This window comes from Esox lucius, chromosome 9 (assembly GCF_011004845.1).
Source record: "Esox lucius isolate fEsoLuc1 chromosome 9, fEsoLuc1.pri, whole genome shotgun sequence".
NCBI lineage: Eukaryota > Metazoa > Chordata > Actinopteri > Esociformes > Esocidae > Esox > Esox lucius.
Genome location: NC_047577.1, coordinates 15,814,657 through 15,839,349, shown reverse-complemented (window position 1 = coordinate 15,839,349; position 24,693 = coordinate 15,814,657). Strand labels below are relative to the sequence as shown.

At 44.3% G+C, this 24,693-nt stretch overlaps 2 protein-coding genes across 5 annotated transcripts in view; one reads left to right on the top strand and one right to left on the bottom strand.

Annotated features, from left to right (window-relative positions):
- Nucleotides 1–17,069, bottom strand: part of si:ch211-239f4.1 (EVI5-like protein) — a 31,339-nt gene extending 14,270 nt beyond the window's left edge. For 2 of the 4 annotated variants that reach the window (XM_010872948.5, XM_020049809.3), the window contains exons 1-13: nucleotides 16,651–17,069; nucleotides 9,412–9,791; nucleotides 8,539–8,728; nucleotides 7,926–8,150; nucleotides 7,750–7,824; nucleotides 7,413–7,538; nucleotides 5,851–5,994; nucleotides 5,528–5,617; nucleotides 5,106–5,203; nucleotides 4,921–4,981; nucleotides 4,748–4,801; nucleotides 4,166–4,198; nucleotides 3,555–3,695 (exon numbers count right to left, since the gene is read on the bottom strand). In XM_010872948.5, the coding sequence (XP_010871250.1) occupies nucleotides 3,555–3,695; nucleotides 4,166–4,198; nucleotides 4,748–4,801; nucleotides 4,921–4,981; nucleotides 5,106–5,203; nucleotides 5,528–5,617; nucleotides 5,851–5,994; nucleotides 7,413–7,538; nucleotides 7,750–7,824; nucleotides 7,926–8,150; nucleotides 8,539–8,728; nucleotides 9,412–9,647 (1,473 nt within the window). In that variant the 5' untranslated portion in view covers nucleotides 9,648–9,791; nucleotides 16,651–17,069. Of the gene's footprint in view, nucleotides 1–3,554; nucleotides 3,696–4,165; nucleotides 4,199–4,747; nucleotides 4,802–4,920; nucleotides 4,982–5,105; nucleotides 5,204–5,527; nucleotides 5,618–5,850; nucleotides 5,995–7,412; nucleotides 7,539–7,749; nucleotides 7,825–7,925; nucleotides 8,151–8,538; nucleotides 8,729–9,411; nucleotides 9,792–16,037; nucleotides 16,161–16,650 lie in introns of those variants that run through there. The other 2 variants (XM_013135329.4, XM_013135330.4) reach the window with 2 other exon arrangements.
- A 1,839-nt stretch (nucleotides 17,070–18,908) lies between these two features.
- LOC105012256 (ATP-dependent RNA helicase DDX39A) lies at nucleotides 18,909–24,169 on the top strand. The gene is made up of 9 exons (XM_010872949.3): nucleotides 18,909–18,992; nucleotides 20,653–20,861; nucleotides 21,043–21,170; nucleotides 21,333–21,609; nucleotides 21,883–22,001; nucleotides 22,644–22,775; nucleotides 23,003–23,112; nucleotides 23,308–23,600; nucleotides 23,887–24,169. The coding sequence occupies exons 2-9, from the start codon at nucleotides 20,654–20,656 to the stop codon at nucleotides 23,901–23,903; spliced, it is 1,284 nt and encodes a 427-aa protein (XP_010871251.1). The 5' UTR covers nucleotides 18,909–18,992; nucleotide 20,653; the 3' UTR covers nucleotides 23,904–24,169.
- The last annotated feature ends 524 nt before the right edge of the window (nucleotides 24,170–24,693 follow it).

Here is a 24,693-nt window from a genome sequence, read left to right as displayed (position 1 = left end):
CTTGTGCTTTTTGCTGAGGTTGCTGACTGTCATTCCAAACTGATTCAACGGTACGCGTCTCAGAGATGTGTTTGAACAGACATAACTACGGTGAGAACATTAAGATACAAAGAGAGGTACTTAGCATAAATGATACAGTGTGCCCTAAGGCAGTCACACAAGAGAACCCTGTAGACAGGGCCAGTTCTAGGCCTAAGAAACATGAGTAGTCACTTAGGGCCCCCAACCACTAGGAGGCCCCAATGGCTAGGGACTGCTAGGGGAGGGGGCACCATATAAAACTTTGCATAGGGCCCCCAAAAGGCTAGAGTCGGCCCTGTCTGAAGAGTTCCACACACACAAACACATACACCAATTCAGGAGGAACTGAGCAAATTTCCGGTCTTATGAACACTGAGGCTGTACACACAGACTATTAAAGACAATATGGCAATTGTGGCACATATATAGGCCTAGCAAAAGGTTCCCTTACTTTATTTGAGCAGTTCCAGCTATTATTTTATTTACACTAATATACATTCTCATGTTCAAAAGTATTGGTACCCTAGCTTATTCATTCAAACAAAGCACTATTTATTCTAGAAAATAATTACAATTCAAGAATCTTTTGGAATCCAGAAGTATTTTTTTGGTTTGCATTAAAAATCATAAACATTAGGAAAAAAAAAAAAATACTAAATCTTAGCCTATTCCATAAAGAAATTGGAGCAGTTGGCACAGAGGAACTGGGCCAAATTGTCACTACAGACATGCAGAAAGCTCATCCATGGCTATAGGAAGTGCTTGATTGTAGTTACTGTGTCAGTTAGCTGTGCTACCACATACTGAATCTATGGGGTTAATCATTTAGGTAATTCAATTTCTGTACAGAATTAGTACAGAATTGTGGTGACCTAATACTAATTAATACTAATATACATACACATACTCAAAAGTGGAAACAAGATAGTTATATATGTACTTATAGGTACACTTTTGAAGAATGTTCCCTCAAAGGTACAATTTTGGTCTTTATGGGGACAGAAGAGCCCCCTTCGACTATCAGAAATGGTACAGAGTGAATTGAAACAAAAGAAAGAACACGTGTACCATTTCATCCTGGGGGGGGGGCTGCATTGAAAACGTGTGCAAGTCATTTGCTGGTACAATTTGTAGGTACAAAAATGGACTGGTAATAAAGGGTACGCAATTGTCTTTTTGACCAATACTTAACCTCAAAATGTGCTACTTAACTTGTTGACTAGCCAGATTTTTTTTTTAAATGTGCAGCGAGAGCAGCTTTGCACTGATCTAAAAAGTGTAACCACTCTTGGCTTGGAAAGAGCGCTCAACAACTAATGTATGATTCTACTCTGATGTGCTCTGGCTCTGCCTACAACAAATCAGAGTAAATGTTGCGGAGTCACGCTACAGTCCACCTCATCAGAGCTTGTCTTTGTACATATACAGTCATTTGAAAAAGTCACTACAGCCCCTGGAATCTTGTCTTTTTTAACATACAGCTCTGAAAAAAATTATAATAATATCCTTTCCAAAAAAGTTGAAAAGGAAAGTTTTGAGTGAGGAACAGAAGCGTTCAATTTGCAGTGGTCTCTTAATTTTAACCCTTCTGTTCCTCACTCAAAACCTTCCTTTCCGACTTTTTTGGAAAGGGAAGAAAAAGGTGCAGTGGTCTCTTAATTTTTTCCGGAGCTGTAGGAGTAAATGATAACATTAGATGACATTAGAGAGTAAAGGTTCCACAAAGCTTAGAAACTTGGTGTGGTTTGGTCTGAGCCATAAGGGTGTGCGATAACACAGCAGGTGTTATATCCAATAGATAACTTATACAAATGACATATAACACAAAACCATCCCAGGGGAAATACAGTGCTATAACACTATAGGCCTCAAACACAGGTCAACATCTTAGCATATAATAGGTGGTGAATAGAAAAAACTAAATGTTGTGCTACTGGCCATTGAAAGCAATGATAATACAACATAATGACATCAACCACCATGCAAAAACAAACCTGGAATATGAGATGTTGGGACTCACATGCACATCAATTACTGTAAATGAGCAACAAGGGTTACTCTGATTGTATTTGAAGTTTCCAGATATGACCCATGAAGAGAAATCAAGAAAGCACGCCCTGAGTCCACTACAATCAAAGAGCTTTAAAAACACCTATTCACAGTGACAGACGGCAATTAATTTAAACCTGAACTCACGGATGCCAAACATACCGACACTGATGCTACTCAAGTTTGCGGGAATACTGTGTGAATTGAAAAAAAGTCTGACTTTGACAGGTGCTGCCCTCAGTTCAAGCGTGGAAAACTGCGACTGATTCAAAAAATAAAAATGCCTGAAAACAAAGTGAAAGTGATATGAACGCTTTTTTTTTTTGACTATGTCTTGTCCCAGTGAATAGAACAGTCCAGCATGGATTGCAGTAGTAATTAAAAAATTCAATATTTGAGTAGGATAAATAAAATGTTAGCATACTGTACAGTATTTGACTTTGTGTAGCTAAATATATTCTTTATAGAAATATCTAGTTTAGCGTATGAAAATATGTCTGGATAGTAAAAAATGTTGTAGGGCTTGTCCTTTAACTCTTCTAAATGTTTATGTAAAATAATGACTCTCCCTTCATAACACTCTGTAGTGTAACAGTCTGTAGTGTAATGATACCATACGATTCTTACCTTTAAAGTGTATCAACACCAATAATCCATATTTTGACACTTAACTACAATGCAAACAGCGTCTTGTCAACAACACACAGTGTCATAGTAGGTCATTCACTCTAAACACAGTGTTCATTTTGACAATTTTACCGTTCTCACCAACATCAGACACTTTGTTCTCTTCACTAAATGACTGCTCAGTCACTATATCATCAATTTAGAACATCCAGTGAATTTTTTAAATGTCAAATGTGACTTCATTTAAGCTGTTACATTATAAGAAGGCTGTCAGAACTAGGGACACATTCCCAAACGAGAAAAAAACAAAAACAACCACTGACTATAAAACATAGCGCTTGCATATTTTTCCATAAGCGTTACAAAAAGGGTTTAATTTGGAACTTTGATACTTGCTAATCCATTGAAATAGAAATTAATTTTCTAATTTTATTCATAACATCTTTGTGAAAGTGTAAGACAGGTGAACCGTTCAAGACTCTGCTCCTCTCCCCTCCTAAAGCCTCAACCTAAATGAGACTCTGCTCCTCTCCCCTCCTGAAGCCACACCCTCAATGAGACTCTGCTCCTCTCCCCTCCTGAAGCCACACCCTCAATGAGACTCTGCTCCTCTCCCCTCCTAAAGCCTCAACCTAAATGTGACTCTGCTCCTCTCCCCTCCTAAAGACTCACCCTAAATGAGACTGCTCCTCTCCCCTCCTAAAGCCTCAACCTAAATGTGACTCTGCTCCTCTCCCCTCCTAAAACCTCAACCTAAATGAGACTCTGCTCCTCTCCCCTCCTGAAGCCTCAACCTAAATGAGACTCTGCTCCTCTCCCCTCCTGAAGCCACACCCTCAATGAGACTCTGCTCTTACCTTCTCTTGCTCCAGCTCTCTGATGGTGTCCTGGGCTTTCTCCAGGTTCTGGTTGGTTGTGCTGAACTGCTGCCGCACCACCGCCAGCTCCCGCTTGATCACGTAGTTCTCCTCGGCTTCCTGCGCCCGCGTCACCTGACCCTGGAACAGTTATGACACCGGGTCAGCTGCCAGAGAGGGCTGTGTCACTGCCAGGGATTGTTTAACAGTGTTGTTTTGACGTTTTGGGGGGTGGGGGGGGGGGGATTAGGGATTAGCATGACCACTATTTTCCAACTGAGGTTAGATATTAGGAGTCAGCAAAGTAGAATTCATCTCTTCTGGGTTCTATCTCATTACATCGTATTTACCCTACAAAGACATCCTTTTATCCTAATAAATGTCAAAGGGCCTAAAGCTTTCTGCTTCCAAATGCCACATACGGGGCGATAGGCCAGTTTTCGAACTCCTGCTGTGGACACAGAGTCAGGTGGTCACCGGGCACACAAGTCTGACTGGCAAACATTCGCACATGCAAAAGTCAGGCACAGAGTGGTCCCTCTTAATGGGAAAGAGAGGCAGAAGGAAGGCAAGGAGGGAGATGTGAGAGAGGAGGTCTCCCGGTACTGTACCTGTATCAGCCGATCTGCTAGAGCAGCACTTTCCTACAACACCGGGGAAGGAGAGGAAGAGGAGCAGGAGGAGGAGCAGGAGGAGGAGCAGGAAGAGAAGAACAGAGAGAAATAGAGATAGGGATGAGAAACAACGTTCGAGAAAACAGGGGGAAAGAGTCTCAGAAAAGTTACAGCGAAGAAAAAGCTGATGTCGAGAAAAGTGAGGGGAAAAAACATGTCAGAGGGGTAGTGGGATTGTGTGAGATAAGGACATAAATAGAACAGTAGGAACTGAACCACAGATGCATCACTCTGAGAAAAATAGGAGCCAGGGAGAAAGAAGTACTTGGGTAAGACAGATTCGGTGGCTCCGGTATAGAATAAGGCCCATTCATTTCAAATCAACCACTCACACACACAGAACATCAACAGATTTCGTCCTTTCGCATTCAGCCAAGGGCCCTCAAAACTTGGATGAACTCCTTTGTACAATAAGTATGATATTCTCCCGGCCATCATTTAGCTATGCAGACTTTTTTTGTTTTATTCATGAAGCTTATTCACTTGAGTGCCAAATAAACTCGAAGCCAAAACTCTAACCTTCTCCAGTGTCTCAATCCTCTGCTTCAGAAGCCTGTTTTCTGTGCGTAACCGCTGTGGGAGTTATTTAATACAGGGAGATAGAGAAAAGGGAATCAGTTACTCTAGAAGTCTTATTCAAAAATACTATTGATCAGTTGTTGATTCTCACAGAAGTTGAAGCGGACACTCACCTTGATCTCTATCTGCTCTTCCATCTCTTTGTTCTTGATCGTGGTGTACTCCTTCTCCAACCTGTTGTGGTGGAGAAAGATACCGCATTTTTATGTTTTTCTGTTCCCACAAAACTGAAACTACACTGCAACCCCTAAACCAATATTGCTATTTTATAGAATAAGGAGTCAGAAGCGGAGCGTACTTCTTCATTCTTTTGGGGTTGTATTTGACCTGGTATGCCCTCAGGATCAGCTTGTCTGGGCAGCTGTCAAACTGGTGGGGGATCACCTTCTGGAAGTGCTGTGAGGGACGACAGAGACACGGCTTCAGCTTAACGCACTGAAATAATACAGTGAGAAAACAAAACAGAAAATGTGGCCCGTAGAAACAGTCAAAACGTGACCCTGTCCTGGAGGTACACAATTAAAAAGAATAGATTATGTTAACACACCTTTGAAAATACGTGATGTTGACATCACTTGATAATTGGAGTAAAAACGCTTCACACGCTTCCATAACAAACAATGGTTAATGACACCGTTTTGCATTGCTTATCTCCCAAATGGAAATCATTTGCATATTGCCAGTAGTGTGCAGTACTTCTGAGCAGACGGTAGGTGTTACCTGGGACATGCCCTCCATGTCCAACTGGATGAGGTCTGTCTGGTTGTACTGAAGGATGGCCATGCCTACACGGAATATGATCTCCAAGCCCTGAGGTGAGGCAAACCAAGTTTCCACTTCAATGCTGACATAATTGCAGATGGTTTAAAGACAGGTCTCTCTTGTGAACAAGCTTTCATCTTAATGAGAACAATGTGTAAATAAAGGTAGAAATATATTAAGCAAATAACGCATGCGCCATTCATTTATTTTGAAAGGGTACCGTATGTTCACCCAAACATTTACTCACACTCACATTAAAGACACTGGCGGCGATGCCTTACCTCATACATGAAGATGTCGAAGATGCGCGTGGCGACCGGCATGGGGAGGAAGGTGAGGAAGAGTGTGAGGAACCAGGAGGAAGCGTACATGGACGTGTGGAAACTTTGAGAGCGGAAGTGGACGTTCAGCTCCGGCAGCTGTTCCTGTAGTGGTCAGGAAAAAGGTAAATGAGGGAGGCAAACTAAGATGGTTAAGATTAGTTAAACTACAAAAATCCAGCAGTTTTAAAGTGGAATGATTGACAAGTAAATGTTAAGGATTTAACCCAACACATTCCGTATGAATCGATTTGCTGCCCCTTAGTGGTCAACTCTGTCATGACATGACTTTTGCTTATTCTCTAACTCCAGTGGGATGTGGCCGGACTCCGAGAGTCAAAACGATCAACACTCGGGAATGACGGACGTTGGACGACATTCAAGTCAACACCCGATCTAGACAAGTTGACTACTTGCAAGAAATAGAAGCAATTTGCTCCTATTTTCATAAATTTCATAGAAGTGTAGCCACCATAGCAAAGGCAGTTATCCTAGCGGCTAGTGCATTATGGGTACATTCAGCTCAACAGGTTTAACCATAGACATAATATTAACAGCCATGTACACTCGCTGCGAGGCAGTAAAAAGGAGGACGAAAGGCATAGCAACATAAACTGCATGACCGTCGATTCCTCCAGGCTAATGCAGGGATTCCCAGGACGGAATTTAAAGGCAAATGTACTTTTTTCAGACAATCATAACTCAGCCTGTGTATATAACTGGGTCAACTAGACAGGTTTGAGCAAACATATCATTTCAGTCCGAAGAATCTCCCAGGCCCGGAAGGTTTCGGTTTATTCGACAGGGTCTGAATCCAAATGGCATTGTATTCCCCAGTGCGTTTGCACTAGAGTCCCTTGTGCATATGTAGTTGTAGTAAAATACAGACAGCCACACACATTCGTTGAGTTATTCCCGCTATCCCTTTTAAAAAATAAACTGAGATTTAAAGAAACGCTTTTGCTCACCACACCTTATTGGATTGGCAAAATTACAGAACCAGTTAGGTTTATTTTGAAAGCATTTCCTATTCAGAAAATAGAGACAAATCATAAAGACCCAGGAACGAGTTCAGACGAGGTATACCCACCAGTGAAACTGCCTTAAAGGTTTGGTCTAAATATATGTTCAACACAGTTTCTAAAAACACTCTTCTGTTACAAGACAACTGGAAACCCACTATCTAAATAACCCTGGAATGTGTGGCCCGGGCAGGACCAGCAGTCTGACCCGCTGTTTCTGGTGCACATATACAGCTGCAGTGGGGATTTGAACCCAGTCCTCAGCTCTTTCAGCAAAAACGCCCCTTTCACCCCTTTTCTGTCCAATAAACCATAAAATGTCTGGAAAAACAAATCAATTGAAAAATCCTCCTGCAGTGAAGTGTCCAGATCTGATTTGTTATCAACTTTTTTCTATAAGTCTTTATAAATAGCTACCAATATCAGGCAATTCAGGATGCATAACAACATTTTCTTCAGCCTAGAGCAGGTTGCCCAGCGGGGCATAATGAGGTTCGTTACCTGCAGCAGATATTCAAACTGGTAGATACAGAGGCCCAGCTCGGCCATGGTGGGTTTGAAGAGCTCCCTCAGACGATACTCCTGCATCAGACGCACAAACACGCAGAATGCCTCCTCCTCTGGCATCTACAGGGCCACAGGAGAGACAGGGTCACACGTGTGCGCGTGTGTGTTAGTGGTTGTCTTGACGGTTCACACCAACCAGGGGCTTTATCTGAGGTGACTCATTCACACGGTTATAAATGGCAAAACAGGAAAGAAGTTCTGGATGGTATTTAGCACAAGCCAGAATGAGAACGTGAATGGGGAACGACCAGAGGTCTCCAGTGACATTTACCTGCATGAGCAGCAAGCCCACGATGAAGGCACTACCCTGGCAGTATCCCACCTCCCGGTCCACCAGAGAATACGCCTGCAAACACAACACATCCACCCTGTTTGTCCGCGCAAAACCCAAAGAAACCAAGGTGCAAGAAACGACCACAGGTCGCGGTCAAAGGGTCGCGCCGTCACCTTCATGACATTGAAGAGCACCTCTTGCCCCAGGCTGTCCTGGCCCTTGAAGAACTCGTGTTCGGGATAGGTTCGGGCTATGTCCCGGCGGATGAGCTTCTCGCAGGGCGAGGACATCTTAAGCAGCTCGGAGTACTGGTTCTTCACCGGCATGTCTGTGGCGTTGCCCAGCAGCTGCCAGACGATGGCCCGGAAGTGATGCGGGATGCCCTTCCTGATCAACTCCTGGAGAGAGCAACCTTAGATTACTGATCCTAATCTCAGTTTAATGCATGCATCCGCCAAGGCTCTGTCGGTTCATTCTCTGAATCACTCTTGTATTGTCTCTCCATCTGCACTTTCGCCTCGTGTGTCTGCCCTCACACGTTCTCCCTCCCTAATCAGTCCTGCAGTCTCCCCCTCTCTCTCGCTCCCCTCTTTAATCCTCTCGCCTTCTCCCCTAGATCCATCTGCTCGCTCTCTCATCAATCCCTTTTCTCCCCTTCCTTCTAATGTCCCCTCCACCTCATCCATCTTCACACCCCCTTCGGCCTCTCCCATCTCCATCCATCTTCCCTCTCATCCATCTCCTCCCATTCCTCCACCCAGCCCCCAACCATCCATTCACCCTGACCTTGAGGAGCTTGTCCTTCTTGCGCCTCCACTCGTCCCACTCGTTGACGATCCGCCCCCACAGGATCCAGGTGTCCTCCTCCAGGTGGGACAGGTTGGACGACGCCGAGGAGCTGGACACCAGCGACGAGCCGCTGTTCCGCCGCGAGCCGCTCATCGAGCGCATCGACTTGGAGTCCGCCTCCAGAAGTCTGAGGGGGAGGGGTGTCGAGAGGTCAAAGGTCAGCTGAAGGTCAGTTGAGTGAGTTTAGAGCTGTTCACGTCTTCATCCTGTGTAAGTTACTAGATTTATCTGGTTATTGTAAATCAGTGTTAAAGGGAGTCTTATGCACCTGGCCCACTGATAAAAAGTCAATGGACAAGTGTTGACAGGAATTTAGCAAAGGCCATAACGGTGCCATGACTTGAATATTCAACACAATCCTGATATTATAGTCCTTTGTTGAGCTTCACTATACATTTCAGATACATTTAGACTATTTTGACAAGGTACGCAAAAATAATAATAGCAGTATCGGGACTTGGATGGGATTTGTGCCACAAATGCTAAAATGCTATTATTTTTAATCAGTGCAGGAAAAGAAAACCAAAGCATGCATATGTCATGTGACCGTAGACAACTTACAAGGTTGCTCTTTGGACATAATGCTCTTGAGCTACCCACAGCAGAAAGAGGCTAACCTCTGCTGCCCCCTGCTGAGCTGGAAGCCTCATTGCAATGGCCTGTTATTCAGTTGGAAAGTACCTGATACTTTACAAGAGGATCACCCCCTATATTAAAACACTCTGGCAAATGTGTGCCACGCGATCTTGAATGCAGCCGCACAATACCGATCCCCCTACAGTCATGTTTTTACACTGCGTGCCTCCTCACCTGTTCTGCTCCTCCAGCTTGGCCAGGAGCTCCAGCTCGTCGGGACTCAGGCTCTCCGAGTCGGCGGGAGACGTGGCGGTGGCCGAGAGCACAGCGTCCTGGCAAGACGAGTCTGGGCTGAGCAGGGGGCTGCCCATGGAGTGGTCCATGCCGGGCGGTGAGGATGGGGGGCAATCCAGCTGGCTAGCTCCATCCGTGGAGCCCTCCCTCTCCGGGCTGCCGCTGGGGGTGGACATGGAGGCGGCGGTTGAGGCGCAGTGGGGTGCGCTCCGTGGCAGGGGGAGGCTGTGACCGAGTCCCCTCGCCTGTCTCCCCTTTGTAGGGTCACCTGATAGGGCCGCACCAGAGCCTGGGGCCAATGGGATCAGGACTCCTCAAACCTTGTATTTAGAGACGACATCACGAGTTAAGGGGGCGGGGTCTCCGGAGGCAATGTTTTACAGTTCAACCTCTGACTGGTTTCGTTTGACGTAATGACTGACATTGTTACGGTTATGCAAATGAGGCTGATAAATTGACTGAAACACAGAGACCTGCACCAAATGACATCGTCAAATCCACAGGCAAAAAAATGCATTAAAAAAAAATTAGCTGATTAGGTGTAACTGAATGATCGATACACTAAACGTTGACGTGAATCGCAGACATCGAAGTGAATTGAACAAAGTCAATCCCCAGTGAGTCACGGGACAGCTCTCCAGCTCCTGATGCGAGTCACCCTGGATGACGTAACCACACATTTCAGAGGATGTGCCTCAACGTTCACCTCACCATTCGATCGCCCTCATAGCCCGACAGAATTGTAAGGACGTAATGGATCGTGATATCATCATGTGTTAGGGGGACACACGGTCTTCACAGAGGCCATCATCAGGGAGTTCAATGCTGTCGTTTGCCATTCAATCACTCAACAAAGGATGCACATTAACTGGAGGCATTGTGCTGTGAATAACAAAGAAATGGGGACGGACTGTACATTAAAGGTGCCTGGATTGGAGCCATAATTAATTATGAAATTAGCGACCTGAAAAGAATGTGTTGAGAAAGACAGGCCATGTCACACAAAGAAAATAATTCTGGGAAGCTTGCCAGAGTAAGTTCAACTTTACCTAATTGTTTGTTTTGTCATGCAAATCCTTTGACAATTTAAATACAGTACCAGTCAAACGTTTTGACACACCTACTCATTCAAGAGTATTTATATTTTTTTTAACTATTTTCCACATAGTAGAATAACAGTGAATACATCAAAAATATTAAATAAACCATAACAAATGTTAAACAAATCAAAATACACTTATTTAAGATTCTTCAAAGTAGCCACCCATTGCCCTTTTTGACAGCTTTGGGTTATCTTGGTATTCTCTCAACCAGCTTCATAAGGTAGTCCCCTGGAATGCTTTTCCAATAGTCTTGAAGAGTTCCCACATATGCTGAGCACTTGTTAGCTGCATTTCCTTCACTCTGCGGTTCAACCCATATGTGGAATAAATATTAACCTGTGCGTATTTTTGTGTGTGTGTGGCCTACAATGTGCTACATTCTATTGGTCTGTGTGAGGTCTTTTGGGCAGGGCATTGTGCTCGCACAGTCCTCTCTCCTCTCATCTAGTGAAGCCAAGAACAGACTGCACTGCACACTACTAATCAGAGAACCACTAGAAAGGAAGAACCATTAGTCCACGGATGACTCAGAAGCAGAGGTCCAGCTGCTACTGTTTAACCACAGTAACTCTCATCGCCTCTTCCTAGAGCAGCCAGCCGGCAATACAGAAATACAATTACAAGAAAAGCCACATGGATCACAACAATCAGCCTACGCTCACTGGATTCCCTCTCTTTTCTTATGCTGCCTATGGAAACTGATTTTATAGAACAATTAAGCACTGCTGCCCACAATCCTTTGACTGGACTTTCATGGCGTTACCATTCCGGTCATCCTATGTTCAGCGCCATCACTGGGTGAGACTGAACACGGAGGCGGGCAGAGCGAGGTTCAGAATGAATGTGACCAACGGACACTAATCCTGCCTGCCAGAATGTAAGACATGTTCACGTCTGCAGACGGGAGCGAGAAAGGCGAACACGCCTGCTAACCTCACTGCCTGAATGCTGAACAGCACCACGACGCACGCACACAGGCTCTGTCCTTAGCCCAGATTATGGGGTAGAAAGCTTTCGGTTCCATATCATCTACTGTACTCATTTTGACCAGGGACTATACGGATGCATACCTAGCTGGTACTACAGCTGGGCTGTACCGTGCACTGAGGCTGTACTGGGGCTGTTTGAGCATCGGCCGCAGTCGCACCGTTGTGGTTTACTGAAGCCCGACGAGCACGGTGCGGGTGGCAGAAAAACAAGAAGAAGAAAAAGAAGACATGGAAACAGGCTGAGCAAAGTAAACTGCATCTGGAGGGACGGACAAGGACACCATTCATGTAGCCAATCAAAAGAGCAGTCAACCAGCACACTAAACCAATCGCATCAGAAGAAGAAGAGCTGCTTGGGTAAATGTGTGACCCTCAGAACCTCGTCGCGTGAAACGACACGGCGGGTTAATTTCACCAAAACAACGCACTGACCGCAAGAAAGAAATGTAATCTGCACCTATGGAGATGTTATAAACACTGAATCTTAAACCTTGACATTCCTTTGGTTATTTAAATGTGGCATCACTGACAGAAATATGGGGGGGCGGGGAGGGTATGGGGCGGCGGAGACTCCTAGAATACATGAAAATATAAAACAACTTGACCTAAAAAGCCTCGAGTCCTTCCCTCTCCGACCGTGCTTCCCCTGGGGGGGTTGTGCAGCATTCTCATTGAAGCCAGGCCTTGGTCCAACATCCCTGAGTCACACGAGGCCAGAATAGTGTGTGGAACTATTTGCTGTTTGCCCTTGCTATCAGTAGCGTATATCTCACGAAGGGTAACAGTAGGACAAAGCAAAGGAAAACAAGACAAAAAAGGCAACAAAAAACAGCTGAATGCCTCCGCCCTCTCATTTACCATGTCTGGAAGAGGTACAGGGTCATCCAAGAGCTCCACTGACTCATATCGACCGGAGAACCTGTTTTTCGCACAGGGACCATGGCTATGGCTAAAAAGAGATAGCCCTGGGGACCAAGGCTGTACCCAGCACATGACCCATCTTCAATGTGAGCCCTGTTGTGTCTGCACTCGTGTGTGCGTGTGTGTGTGTGTGTGCGTTGTGCCTACACGTGTGCATGTAAACAGCTATCTGCGTGCACAATTGTCCCATTGTGTGCGCGCCACGGCGCTTCCTAACCCTGCTCATGATGTCAACAGCAACAGACAGAGCAATTGTACCCCCCCTCCGCCCCACACACCCTCACTGCACGAACCCCACCTCCAAATCCAAATCGTAACCGCCTCAACCCCCAACACCGCCCCCCGCCACGCCTTCGTCTGCGTTCTGCCGGTCCGACCTCAGGCAATGTTCGACATTAAGGGCATCCGCCACGCTAATCCCGAGTCCTTCCTCCCGCCCGGCCGCCCTGACCTCACTGTTGCCACATCTCATTTACAACTCGGTGTGTGTCTGTCCGTGGACACGCGGCTGCATTCCAAAGGGCACCTCATTCCCTATTAATGTTTACAGCCTTCTTACCTTTACAGTGCGCTGTTTAGGGAATAGGGAACATGTCACACACACACACACACCAGGGCTCACACTGAAGCTCCCTCGTGCGCTAGTTCCAACGTTGGGCCCCCAAAGGTACCACTGTCCCCTGCAGGGCTCAGTTCTTTTCCGTCTGTTTTTTTTCTTATGAGCCCTGTGCTCTTCCGACGTCTATAGGGCCATTGTATCCATTCCCTGTTTTGGTAACGGCAATGACAGATATCACTCCAGGTCACCTTCCTTGACAGAAGGAAGAGTAACACAGGCTATTGGGAACGCGCACAACTTCTGTTTTTCTGAATCTAGATGAATCAAATGAGTGTTTTTCTGACAGTAAGCTTGAATGCAGGCCGAATACATTTAGGTTAATGAGCCTGACGCGTCTTCCAGCAGGTCCCCCTCAGACTACCCAAGTTCCCTAAACGTAATCGCATTAACAACAAGAACTGCTTCCTGAATTCCTAATATAGCTACAGGCGCACTCCTGATAATGGTTTCCATTAATGCCAGTGGAAATGGTCTAAATAGACATTTTCACAGCCTCCCTCCAAAGGAACTGCAAAGCGATTCTATGTGACTAATGATATTCTGTATTCTCCAATGGAATTACATAGCTCGGGAAAGACGCTTGGCCCGACTAACCCTCTGTTTGATGCAACAGTAAAGATGTGCCATGACAGATTATATGGATCACATATACTCCTGCGTTAATCTCAAGGGGATTACGCACTGTACACCAGATTTACCCTGGACACCCCTGAACAGGCCAGGGCACAGGAAATAAACACAGAGAAAACGCAAGGGCAAGATCAAGGGATAGGTTCACCAGACTTTTACACAGCAGATGAAACAATGGGCCTCTCTGGTTCACTGCTCAAAACGTGACAGCGTCAAGCAGAAACATCCAAGCCCAATTATCGTGACTGACACGCCTGTTTCACTTTGCAACAATAGACTTTGGCACTTTACTTTACCAGTTTATTGTGCTCATTCAGTCCATATGAAACCATATGAAACCTTCCTTAGGGGTCTGAACAGGTCGGGTTGGTTTCAGCCACAGCTCATAGAGCAGTGGCGTTAATCATACTCCCAGAGTGTCCAGGAACACAGTTAACTGATGCGAATCATTCCTGAGCTAGACACCAGTGATCTTACAAAACAAGTGCAACCAAAACCACAGTTCAGGTGAAATGGCCACCTGAACTTGCTCATTATAACAAAGGGTATGGTCCAATTCACCGGACTAGGACATTTTAGGTCATGTATATATGGGATCCCTGTTACTATGTGTTTCTTCTATTGCTAATGCTTCTATTGCTAACTGCACTCTAGTACATGATGAGTCATACACCTGAACAACACAGTTATGCTAATCTGTAGCAGCCTTTATCTGGGCAACTGATGATTTGCTTTATGAGTAACTAAGTAGTTTCCATTCTGTTACCATGTACTGGCCACTTTCATCTGTACTGTAATGAAAAGTGCCATTCAAATTACATGAGCGACCAGAGGCAGGAAAGGTGCTTGCAGAAGTAGCAGAATGGTAGGCTAGGGTCGTTTCTCCACTTGGTTTGCCAGGTCACAGAGTTGTTTTCAGTATCTCAGTGTCAGCAGCATAGCAGGATAAGGGAGTGTAGCTTTTAGGACAGTGCCCGCCTTCGCTGGATGCCACAACCAACCACGGTGAGGGAGTCAGAGTGACGGGCAGACACAGACAGACAGGGGACAGCACATTGTAAAAACACAGATGGGCGGACGGACTGAACTTCACAGCGATCCAGGCAAACAGGTAAATAGAGCCCCCAGGTGGAGCAGTGGTCTAAGTCATACACTTCTGACCCTCTTAGTAACCATCATAGTACAGCTACATCATTGCGGCTGTGGGTTTGGATCTTGGTTAAGGCATACAGCCCAACCCCTTGGGGTCTATCATAGGGCAGCGCACATGGGGACAGTGCTGCCTCATCACTGAGCGCCCAAGCGACTCCTTGTGTTAGGTCTGGTGGCTGCGACAGACCTTTGCAGCGATTTGGATAGACAGGCGGACAGACGCAGTACAGATTACATCCCCCTCCCCTAATGCTACGGCTCTATTAGTGGGGAATGTGTACGGCAGCAGGACGCCATCGGCCAAGCCTGTCTAAGAGACTGGTTATCCTAACAACATCATACAGGCCCACTAGCTTACCATTCTCAGTTCACATCCGTATGGACTCTCAAGGCCAAAGCAGGTGGAAAGCAATGAGTTTCACACAGCCTTGAGTGTCACTTCCACTGAGTTGAGATATTACCTTAAAGCGTCCTGTGTGGGGTGGTAATCGGGGATGGCATTCGTGTTCAAAACAAGGTCATCAGATGTGTGAAGATCAGACAAGTGTTTTGAGAGCAAGTATCTCGCTTTATTCGGTTGTTCTTTACCTGGGTTACTTGCCCTATCCACAGGGTAAACTCCAGAAGACTTGTGGAACTTCAGCTGTACCCCCTCCAGAGCAACATTTTGTCTTTGTTAGAGTGAAACAAGTCGGTAACCATTAACCGAAGATCAGGCTTAATGCATTCATTTCATCACACACTGTGTAGTGGAAATTTAACCAGCCAGTTCATTAAGTGGTGCATATATTCTGGAGTTAATAATAGTATACAATATTTCCGCTGTGAAAGGTGAAGGGAGACTGAATACAGAGGACTGGAAAGAGTTGTTCGCATTTGAATAGCCCCAAAATAATAATGCTTCCGTTATAACGGTTTCTCCAAATCATATTAATGTTGAAAGAAAAGCCACAACGCGAGTACAATAATCTAACGGAAATGTAATTTGTCATTTAAAGAGACAATATAGAGACATTTAGTTTTTTTGACAAAACACAAAAAACGTCTGATGAATTTCTCCTGGCCAATGTATGGACGTAGCAGGCCGGAACATACGAAGGACACGCCGCTTGCGTTGTACCTTAAACGAAGAACGAGCTGAACATGCAATACCTGTTTGTGTTTGTGTGATGGCACTTTGCCCTGTTGTCAGCTATACAATTCGGTTGACGATCGCTACTGCTACACAACAGGCTTTCGAGCTGCAGATGATACTTCAGGTCCAGCATCTGTCACAAATAAAAATGACAGCACGGCTACGTTTTGCAGAGCTGTGTGACAAGATGACGGCTATAACATCGTTACAATTGTGTAACATTCTGAAATTGAGGCCGCGCAGACGGACAGCCAGTATCCTATTATGTCGATAAAATATTAGGCGCAGAAAGATGATGGGTTGTTGCATATTTTACCTCTTTTTTTTGTTCGCGTACCGTTCTTGTCAATTTGAAGGGCCTATTCTCTCTCCGACAATAAGCATTTAATTTGACGAGAGAAATGGAGCGGTTTTAGCACTGCTGTCGCAGAGAAGGCTATAATCAAGATAATTAATGCTTCCTTAATGTAGGAAAATGTGTTTTGTTTTGAATCAAAAACGTTAAGTCATTTCGCTTTTTTTTATCCACATGCATAATAACTACTACATTTGTGACAGATGAAATTATTTCAACAACAACAACAGTACATAATAACATTATTGATAAATAAATAAACGAGAAATGCCCACCTGAATGTTCCCATAATCGAAGCGGCTTTTGCTCGTAGCTCATATGTCATTCCAACCCCGGGCGCCAAGAAGCTGATGATAAAACAACCCTTTAAAACGTCAACTACAGCGGTCTTTATGATAAAAACATAACGAAATGAAACCTTAGAACCTTCGCTCGTGCTGCTGTTGTAATAAAAAAAATGCGAACTCGCGCAGCTGTCGGTGTTGTTTGAGATTCCTCAAGGAGAGCAGTAGGCGACGCCTACCAGACCGCGAGATAACTATATCCTCTGCAACTATGTAATCATTTAAATAAGTCAGACATTACAATTATAATAGTCAACCTTAACAGGAAATGTAAACACTTGCATCAATCATTAATATAAATCTTAATCAGAATAGCGTGCTTCAGCACTTCTACATCATTTGCCATGAGGTGGGGTGGACACCAATCAGATTACAGCATTGATATGATTGGCATGTGTAAAACCAATGGATTGCCTTAATTAAGGTACCCATTGTAAAGACACCGCAATTCACCAATCGTGTCTATTCTTTATTCTGCGGCGAGGCAGAGCTTGCAGGTGTCATTGTCAGCGCACTGTTTTATAAATGTGCTACTCCCTAAAAAGACACAATCTGGGAAATGTTGAAATGTTCTTCTTGTTAAGTCCGTTGCAGTTTGGCGAGGTTGTTGTTGTAATGCTTCCTATAATGACACAGAAATCCTAGTATTGATGATACAATTTGATGCATGAACCTGTTACAGAAATCATTTACAAAAATCTAAAAAGATACAAGTTGTATTTATTTAAATTAGGGTGGGATGTGTGTGTGGTTTGGCTCCTCGGCTGGCTTTTTTGGGGGAGGATGGAGGTTACCTTTTGTGTTGTTGTTTTTTTGTCCAACCAGACAGAAAAATATTTAGGCTACATTGTACCTAAATGTAATATTACTTCTAAGCCCTTCAAACCTTAAGTCAGAACTGAATTACATAATTATTTATATATTATTTAGTAAATTATTATATACATTTTAAATAAAGATTCAGTGACTTTAGTAACCCTATCAGCAATGGTTTTCAACTAAAAACTCAGAATCTATGCATTTTCATTAATCCATCTCTAACTTCTGTAGAATGCTCTTTGATATTCAGGTTTTTTCAGATTCACAGCCTGAACAATATTCCTTCAAAATTGTCTTTTATCTAGAAAATGTGAAAGCAACTGTGTCCTCATTATGGCAGTTTCATTATGGCACATGGGGTTAAATACTTAAGCAAGCGAAATATTTCAGTAAAAAAAAATCTTACATACATTTCCCAACATAAAAGCAATGCCATATTGTGAGTGTTATTTTTTTTAAATAATACATCAAACAAAACTAAATGTCAATAATGTGGCGTTTGCACATTCAATAAAATTTGAGAATTTAGTATTACAGGCCACTGTAATACTATTTATATCTCCAAACCTGCAATACTTGTATTACTTATTCCACTTCTAAAACTTAAATTATTTAAAAACCCTTCAGAACTAATAATGTTTATGCTAGTTTATATCACTTATTATAGGCTACTACTAATACTTAAAAAAAACTCCAATACTTTTAATACTTTCAATAATCCTAACACTTCTAAAACACTGAAACACTTTTAAAATATATTTTAAAACCGAAAATAAATTTTAAAAAGCCATTTAGTTACTTTTTTAATTGCTCAATGTTGACCTCTGCTGGCATTAACTAGAATAGCCATGATTCATGTATGTATGTATGTATGTATGCTTCTGGAGCTATTGTCAAGCTGCACACATACATTTTGGACATACATTTTGTGCAAATGGGACAAATTGCTAATGGATTTCGTTTTGTGACCGACACATCTATTAGAAAAAAATATACATTAATGAATACATTTTTAAACCCAAATGCCTGTCCAAGATCGGCGTATTTACAGCTAGTAAAAAATTGTCAATTGATCACATCTGCCGAGTTTTGCTTGTTTGTAAATTAAGAAATTACGTATAAGGTAAAAAGAGACATACGTAGCTATAATATTGTCCGTACAATATTGTAATAGTCGAGTTATTTATGTGTACTTAAGTTAGTTCAAAACATAACCTGTACCAGGTCAACTGGTTGAACAGAAACATCACCTTCACTTGGATAATTTATTAGATTGGCTTTTCAACAGTCCAATGATAGTTCGTTTTCAGAACACTTTGGGGAGATTGGCTCTAAATCTGGCCAATGGTAGGCATGAATTCAAGCGCGCTGTCTTTCCGGATGATAGAACATAAGGACTGCCCATATGAACTTAGCAGTGATCCTCGAAGTCGACTTGAGTTAACACCGTAAAAGTAAGTAGAATTTATTTTACATAAAATTGCACTATATTGAATAACCTTCTGCATCGGTGGTAAAACTATACAGTTCTTTTTTTTCTTCCCCCAAACTCAACGTTATTTAATGCCAGCAATGTTCGAGTATTTCTGTGGTTTTTCAATCGCAAAACATTTGTGTAGCCTAGCTAGCTAAAGTAGCTAGTAGTATGGTCATGTCAGTTCGCTAACGTCACTAGCATAGCATGCAGTGTGTCGCACTTGGGTTCAGAGACCTGCATTTTAGTTGTAAGATAGAACCTCTGTTTCGGGTAGGAAATTATTTATTCTAACCACGAACCAGTGTTCTTTTGGTATAGATACCAAAAGCATTTCGAACCGACATTAGTTACTCGTGTAGAATGGAAGCTAGTTAGCAAGATTGCTAGTTACGAAAATGGCTTTAGTTTGAATGAGAGGAGGCTCCCATTGTTTGTGCGGAGAAATGGCACCCTCCTGTCCAGCAGGTCTACTCGGTCGAATCGTGTAACTAACTTATAATTTAGTAATACTGTACTTTAACTGTGTGGTCTCTGGTCCAGTGATTCGTAATATCTCGTTTGTTTCATTAAATTTTAAAAATGTAGCCGTCTTGCCGTTTTATGCCAATCAGCGTTGGCGGTAGGAAGCCGTGCGGCCTACTAGCAACCATCATCTAGCAAGGCCAGCTAAGTAGTTAGCCACCGATTATGCTATTTCGGTATGCCTACACGCTGGTCGATGGTGGTCCATTAGCATTCACTTAAGGGAATTAAATGGCAATTGTAGAGATTTCTTATTGAAAATAGTTTACTGGACGGTGAACAATTTTACAGTTAGAATTTTAATCTAACTTATGTTACCACCGCGTGGCATGCACGACAGTCAGTACCAGTGTAAAGGACCAGGTCTAGACCACAGCACATCTACCCCGCCAAGAGCCATTAGATTTAAGCATTACTGCAAAGGTTACTCCGTGGCCCTTTAGTACTGACCATATGCAAATCCACTGGAAGCTCCAGTAGCCTCATTCACGCACACACGCCTATTATCACGGTTTTGCCTATCTTGCTCCAGGAAATTACGGTTTTCTGTCAGTGAAGGCTACGACGCATATCAGTCCTCACCTGTTAAAACAACACAGACAACACTTAAGAGAGTATTGTTTACATCACAGAGCAGTGGTCAACAACGTATTGCATCAAAAGTTCCACTTACTGTCTGCAGTGCCATGTATGATGCTCGTTAGTCAGACAAGGAGGTAAGAAACAGACCAGTGTGAGCAATAACAAACAACATGGATCCATGTATTGACTTGTAGTAAGGCGGTCTCATCAATCTGTTAGAATGCTTACGCTGCTCTGTGATTCAAACTACGCTCCTACCACGATCGTACGAAAAGGGCAGGTCGCATTTCATAAATGGGTACAGCTGCTCTCTGGGTGCAAATATCATGGACCTTGCTTATGCAATGCCCTACAATGGAACGTTACCATACGGCAAGTTTTGAAGGGCTACCTCACCCTCTGTTTACGCTAACCTGCCTTCTTTATCGGCACGTTACCTGTATAGCCACGCTATTGGCATTTGCTGTTGTAAGTACACGTTTCCCCTCCACCTAGATGTGTCTGTTCAACTTACCCAACTGCCCCTTCTCTAGCATGGCAGAAAATGATGTTGACAACGAGCTGTTGGACTACGAAGAGGATGACGAGCCACAAGTGGTTTCAGAGAGTGCCACTCCGGCAGGCAAGAAGGAGGTGAAGGGGTCCTACGTGTCCATTCACAGCTCCGGCTTCCGAGACTTCCTGCTCAAACCAGAGCTGCTCCGTGCCATTGTCGACTGTGGCTTTGAACACCCCTCTGAAGGTAAGGCCTCGCCACAAAAGGCTCTTCCTTGCCTGGCTTTATTTGTCACGTGGCGTCCTATTTCCCATGGTGTGTTGGGGCCAAACAGAGGGTGCTGTTTAGGGAATAAGGTACCAATTGTAATGCACCCTATGAATTGTACATGTTCTAACCCTTTCTAACACTAGTGTTTCTGTCTCAGTCCAACACGAGTGCATCCCACAGGCTATCCTGGGCATGGATATCCTGTGCCAGGCCAAGTCCGGTATGGGGAAGACTGCTGTGTTTGTGCTAGCCACTCTGCAGCAGATTGAGCCTGTGGATGGTCAGGTGAGTGATTTGGAAGGAAATGTACCTGTACAGTAAAACAGCCTGTGGATTTGGCCATTAAATGGCTCAAAGGTCTAAAGAAAAATGCATCGGTGACTTGCCTCCCCTGTATTGGGATATATGCTTCCTATTGGCTTGTCTAAACATACCTTTGACTTCCAGGTGTCAGTCCTGGTGATGTGCCACACGCGTGAGTTGGCCTTCCAGATCAGCAAGGAGTACGAGCGCTTCTCCAAGTACATGCCCACTGTCAAGGCCGCCGTGTTCTTCGGGGGCCTGGCCATCAAGAAGGACGAGGAGGTGCTGAAGAAGAACTGCCCTCACATCGTGGTGGGGACGCCTGGGCGCACCCTGGCCCTCATCCGCAACAAGTCCCTCAACCTGAAGAACGTCAAACACTTCGTCCTGGACGAGTGCGACAAGATGCTCGAGCAGCTCGGTGAGCGAGCTTTGGCCATGTGTTGAGATGGGAGTCGTTTATTGACGATGGCAAGGGAGATTGCAGTGCCCGGTGGTCCTGTTACTTCAAACGTCCTGTGCCGTTTGTTAAACGCCCTGTAAACATTTCGTGGCCTGGCCGTAAACTGTGCCTCAGACGATGACTGTGGATCTGGTGGATAACGGCACCCGTCTTCTGAGGTGTAGGCCGTGGAAACTCTGTAGGTAACGGGCCGACGGTGTCGTGAATCTGACGTGGTGTTTTCCCCCCTAGACATGAGGCGTGACGTCCAGGACATCTTCAGGCTGACGCCCCACGAGAAGCAGTGCATGATGTTCAGCGCCACACTAAGCAAGGAGATCCGCCCCGTCTGCCGCAAGTTCATGCAGGATGTGAGTAGACGCCGGGGTGATGTACACGGACAACCAGTTGGGTCTGGTCATTAAGGTCCTTTAACTCGGTTCCATTTAGCTCCCAATCCTGCTGCTCTGATGGTGCGTTTCCAGTAGAGATTTACCCTGAAGGCTCACTGATTCTTCTCAACCCGGGACATTCCTGGTTGAAACGCATTAACACAATGTTTTTACATGAAACACTGACCCCCTGGTGTTGGGATTTCCTATTGGAAATGCACCTTTCCTGTATCTATAATATTACATTGTCTTTTCTTTTTAGTGTTCTTGGTTATGAGGTGTTGAAATGACCTGCTGCTTTTTCTGGAACTAGTAGTGGTTTCACACCCCTAGATCATCCAATCTTCCTCATTTGCGCTCATTTGGCTTTGTATTTTTATAGTCCTCTGTTGGTTTTATGTAAACGTCGTCCCGCGTAATCCCTCTAAGCTTTGCCCACTTGTGGCTGTCTGTTACGTGGCCATATCAGAGGGGCAGAGTGACCCCTAACCCCCCCCCCCCCTTCACCAAGCCAGTATTTTTCCGTACACCTGTTCAAATTCACTTGGTTAGGAAACTGTGCCTAAGAGCAATTTCCACACTGTAACACATTCGTTTTTTCCTTAATGTTCACCCCCCCAGCCCATGGAGGTGTTTGTGGATGATGAAACCAAGCTGACCCTGCACGGCCTGCAGCAGTACTACTGCAAGCTGAAGGACAGCGAGAAAAACCGCAAGCTTTTCGACCTGCTCGACGTGCTCGAGTTCAACCAGGTAGGCATGGCTGCCGTCTTTCAGTTCAGAGCGATTTGACATTAATCGGTGGATCTGGGAGTTGCGTATCTGATGTGGTGAAAGCCAGAATGACGTTAACCCAGATCAGTGGTTTTGCACCCAGTGGGGTCGTCAACGCCCTGATAGTGGACAGCTGCGCATCCCCGGGTCCTGGGGTCGGTGCCCTGTGTTTGTCCTCAGTGTCTGACTGTTGCACTGTATTGCAGGTGGTGATCTTTGTGAAGTCAGTGCAGCGCTGTGTGGCTCTCTCCCAGCTGCTGGTGGAGCAGAACTTCCCTGCCATCGCCATCCACAGGGGCATGGCCCAGGAAGAACGGTGGGTTTATCCAAGAGCAACCGCTTTTATTGACGTGCTTATTAAAAGATGTAGCTTGATAACTTCCCAAATGGACATGATTTGGAAACAAGTTGTGGACATGGTCCTCTAAAATCTGGCTGCCATTTTAAGTGTATTTAACAGGGTGTATTAAGATGCCTGTTATGCTCTAACTATAGATTCCCCTCCCCACAGGCTTTCACGATACCAGCAGTTCAAGGATTTCCAGAGGCGTATCCTGGTGGCCACCAACCTGTTTGGCCGAGGGATGGATATCGAGCGTGTCAACATTGTCTTCAACTACGACATGCCAGAGGACTCCGACACCTACCTTCACAGAGTGGCCCGCGCCGGCAGGTTCGGGACGAAAGGTCTGGCCGTGACCTTTGTGTCCGACGAGACTGACGCCAAGACCCTGAACGACGTGCAGGACCGCTTCGAAGTCAATGTTGCCGAGCTCCCAGAGGAGATAGACATCTCCACCTATAGTAAGTGCTCACCATGGCATTCTCTCGGCTTTCATGTGTTTCTGCAGAACTCCGCTCATGGGCTTTGGCTGTAATTTCAGTACTTTTATTTTTTTAACCCAGAACAAATGTTTCAGACCTTTTAGGGCAGCTGAGTGTTACAGAGTTTTACATTGATAAGCATGTAGTAGCTCTAGTATGGTTCAGTATATGCATTTGTAGATTATTTCCTAATGTATTTGATTTCTGCGCCCATCCTGCACTTTGACGCTGTGGAACTAATGTCTTGTCTTTGTGTGGTCTTCAGTTGAGCAGTCCAGATGAAGACCGCCCCCTGACCAGTGGACAACGACTCTTGTGTGCCCTTCTGTCCTGGTGTCTGTTTCAGAGGGAGAATTAAACACATTCTGCCCGTTTATTTTAATTACCTTTCCCACATCGTTACCATCCTCTTATTTTATTGTATCCTCCTACGGGCCGCAGTTTTAATTTCTTGTCTTTGTTATTGGTGGTTGTTTTTTAGTATTTTTTTTTTTTGTTTGTTTTTTTGGATTGATGGAATAATTGAAATTAAAACTTTTTTTATACAATGTTATTTGACTGTTTTGTTTTGGCTGTTATGTAATCCCAGTTGGATGATTCCCTTATTTACTTGGATTTTCAGGAAAACTTTTGAATTTTGAAGATATTACTTACCTTGATGCTTTTCACATGAATCATACACTAAAATATTACGTCTTTGATATACAATAGAATGAGATTACAATTATCAGAAGTGAATGGCATTATGATCGAAATCTATCAACATACAGTGCCTGTCAAGTTTGGGGGCCCCCTACTTATTCAAGGGTGTTTATTTTACAATTTTTTGCATTGTTGTGATATTAAGACATCAGAACTATGAAATAATATGGAATCATGCAGTAACCAAACAGGTTATACAAATGAAAATACTTCACAGTGGCCACCATTTATTTTTGTCATCATTGCAAACTGTTCGCTCAACCAGTTTCATGAGGTAGTCACATGGAATGTTGTTCCAGCAGTCTTGAAGGAGTTCCCACCTATGCTGAGTGCTTGTTGGCTGCTTCTCCTGAGGTCCAGCTCAATGTAA

Coding starts and splice junctions, on each gene's coding strand:
- LOC105012256 (XM_010872949.3), top strand. CDS start 20,654: ATGGCAGAAAATGATGTTGACAACGAGCTGTTGGACTACGAAGAGGAT. Junction 21,171..21,332: donor TTGAGCCTGTGGATGGTCAG/GTGAGTGATTTG, acceptor TTTGACTTCCAG/GTGTCAGTCCTGGTGATGTG. Junction 22,776..23,002: donor ACGTGCTCGAGTTCAACCAG/GTAGGCATGGCT, acceptor ACTGTATTGCAG/GTGGTGATCTTTGTGAAGTC.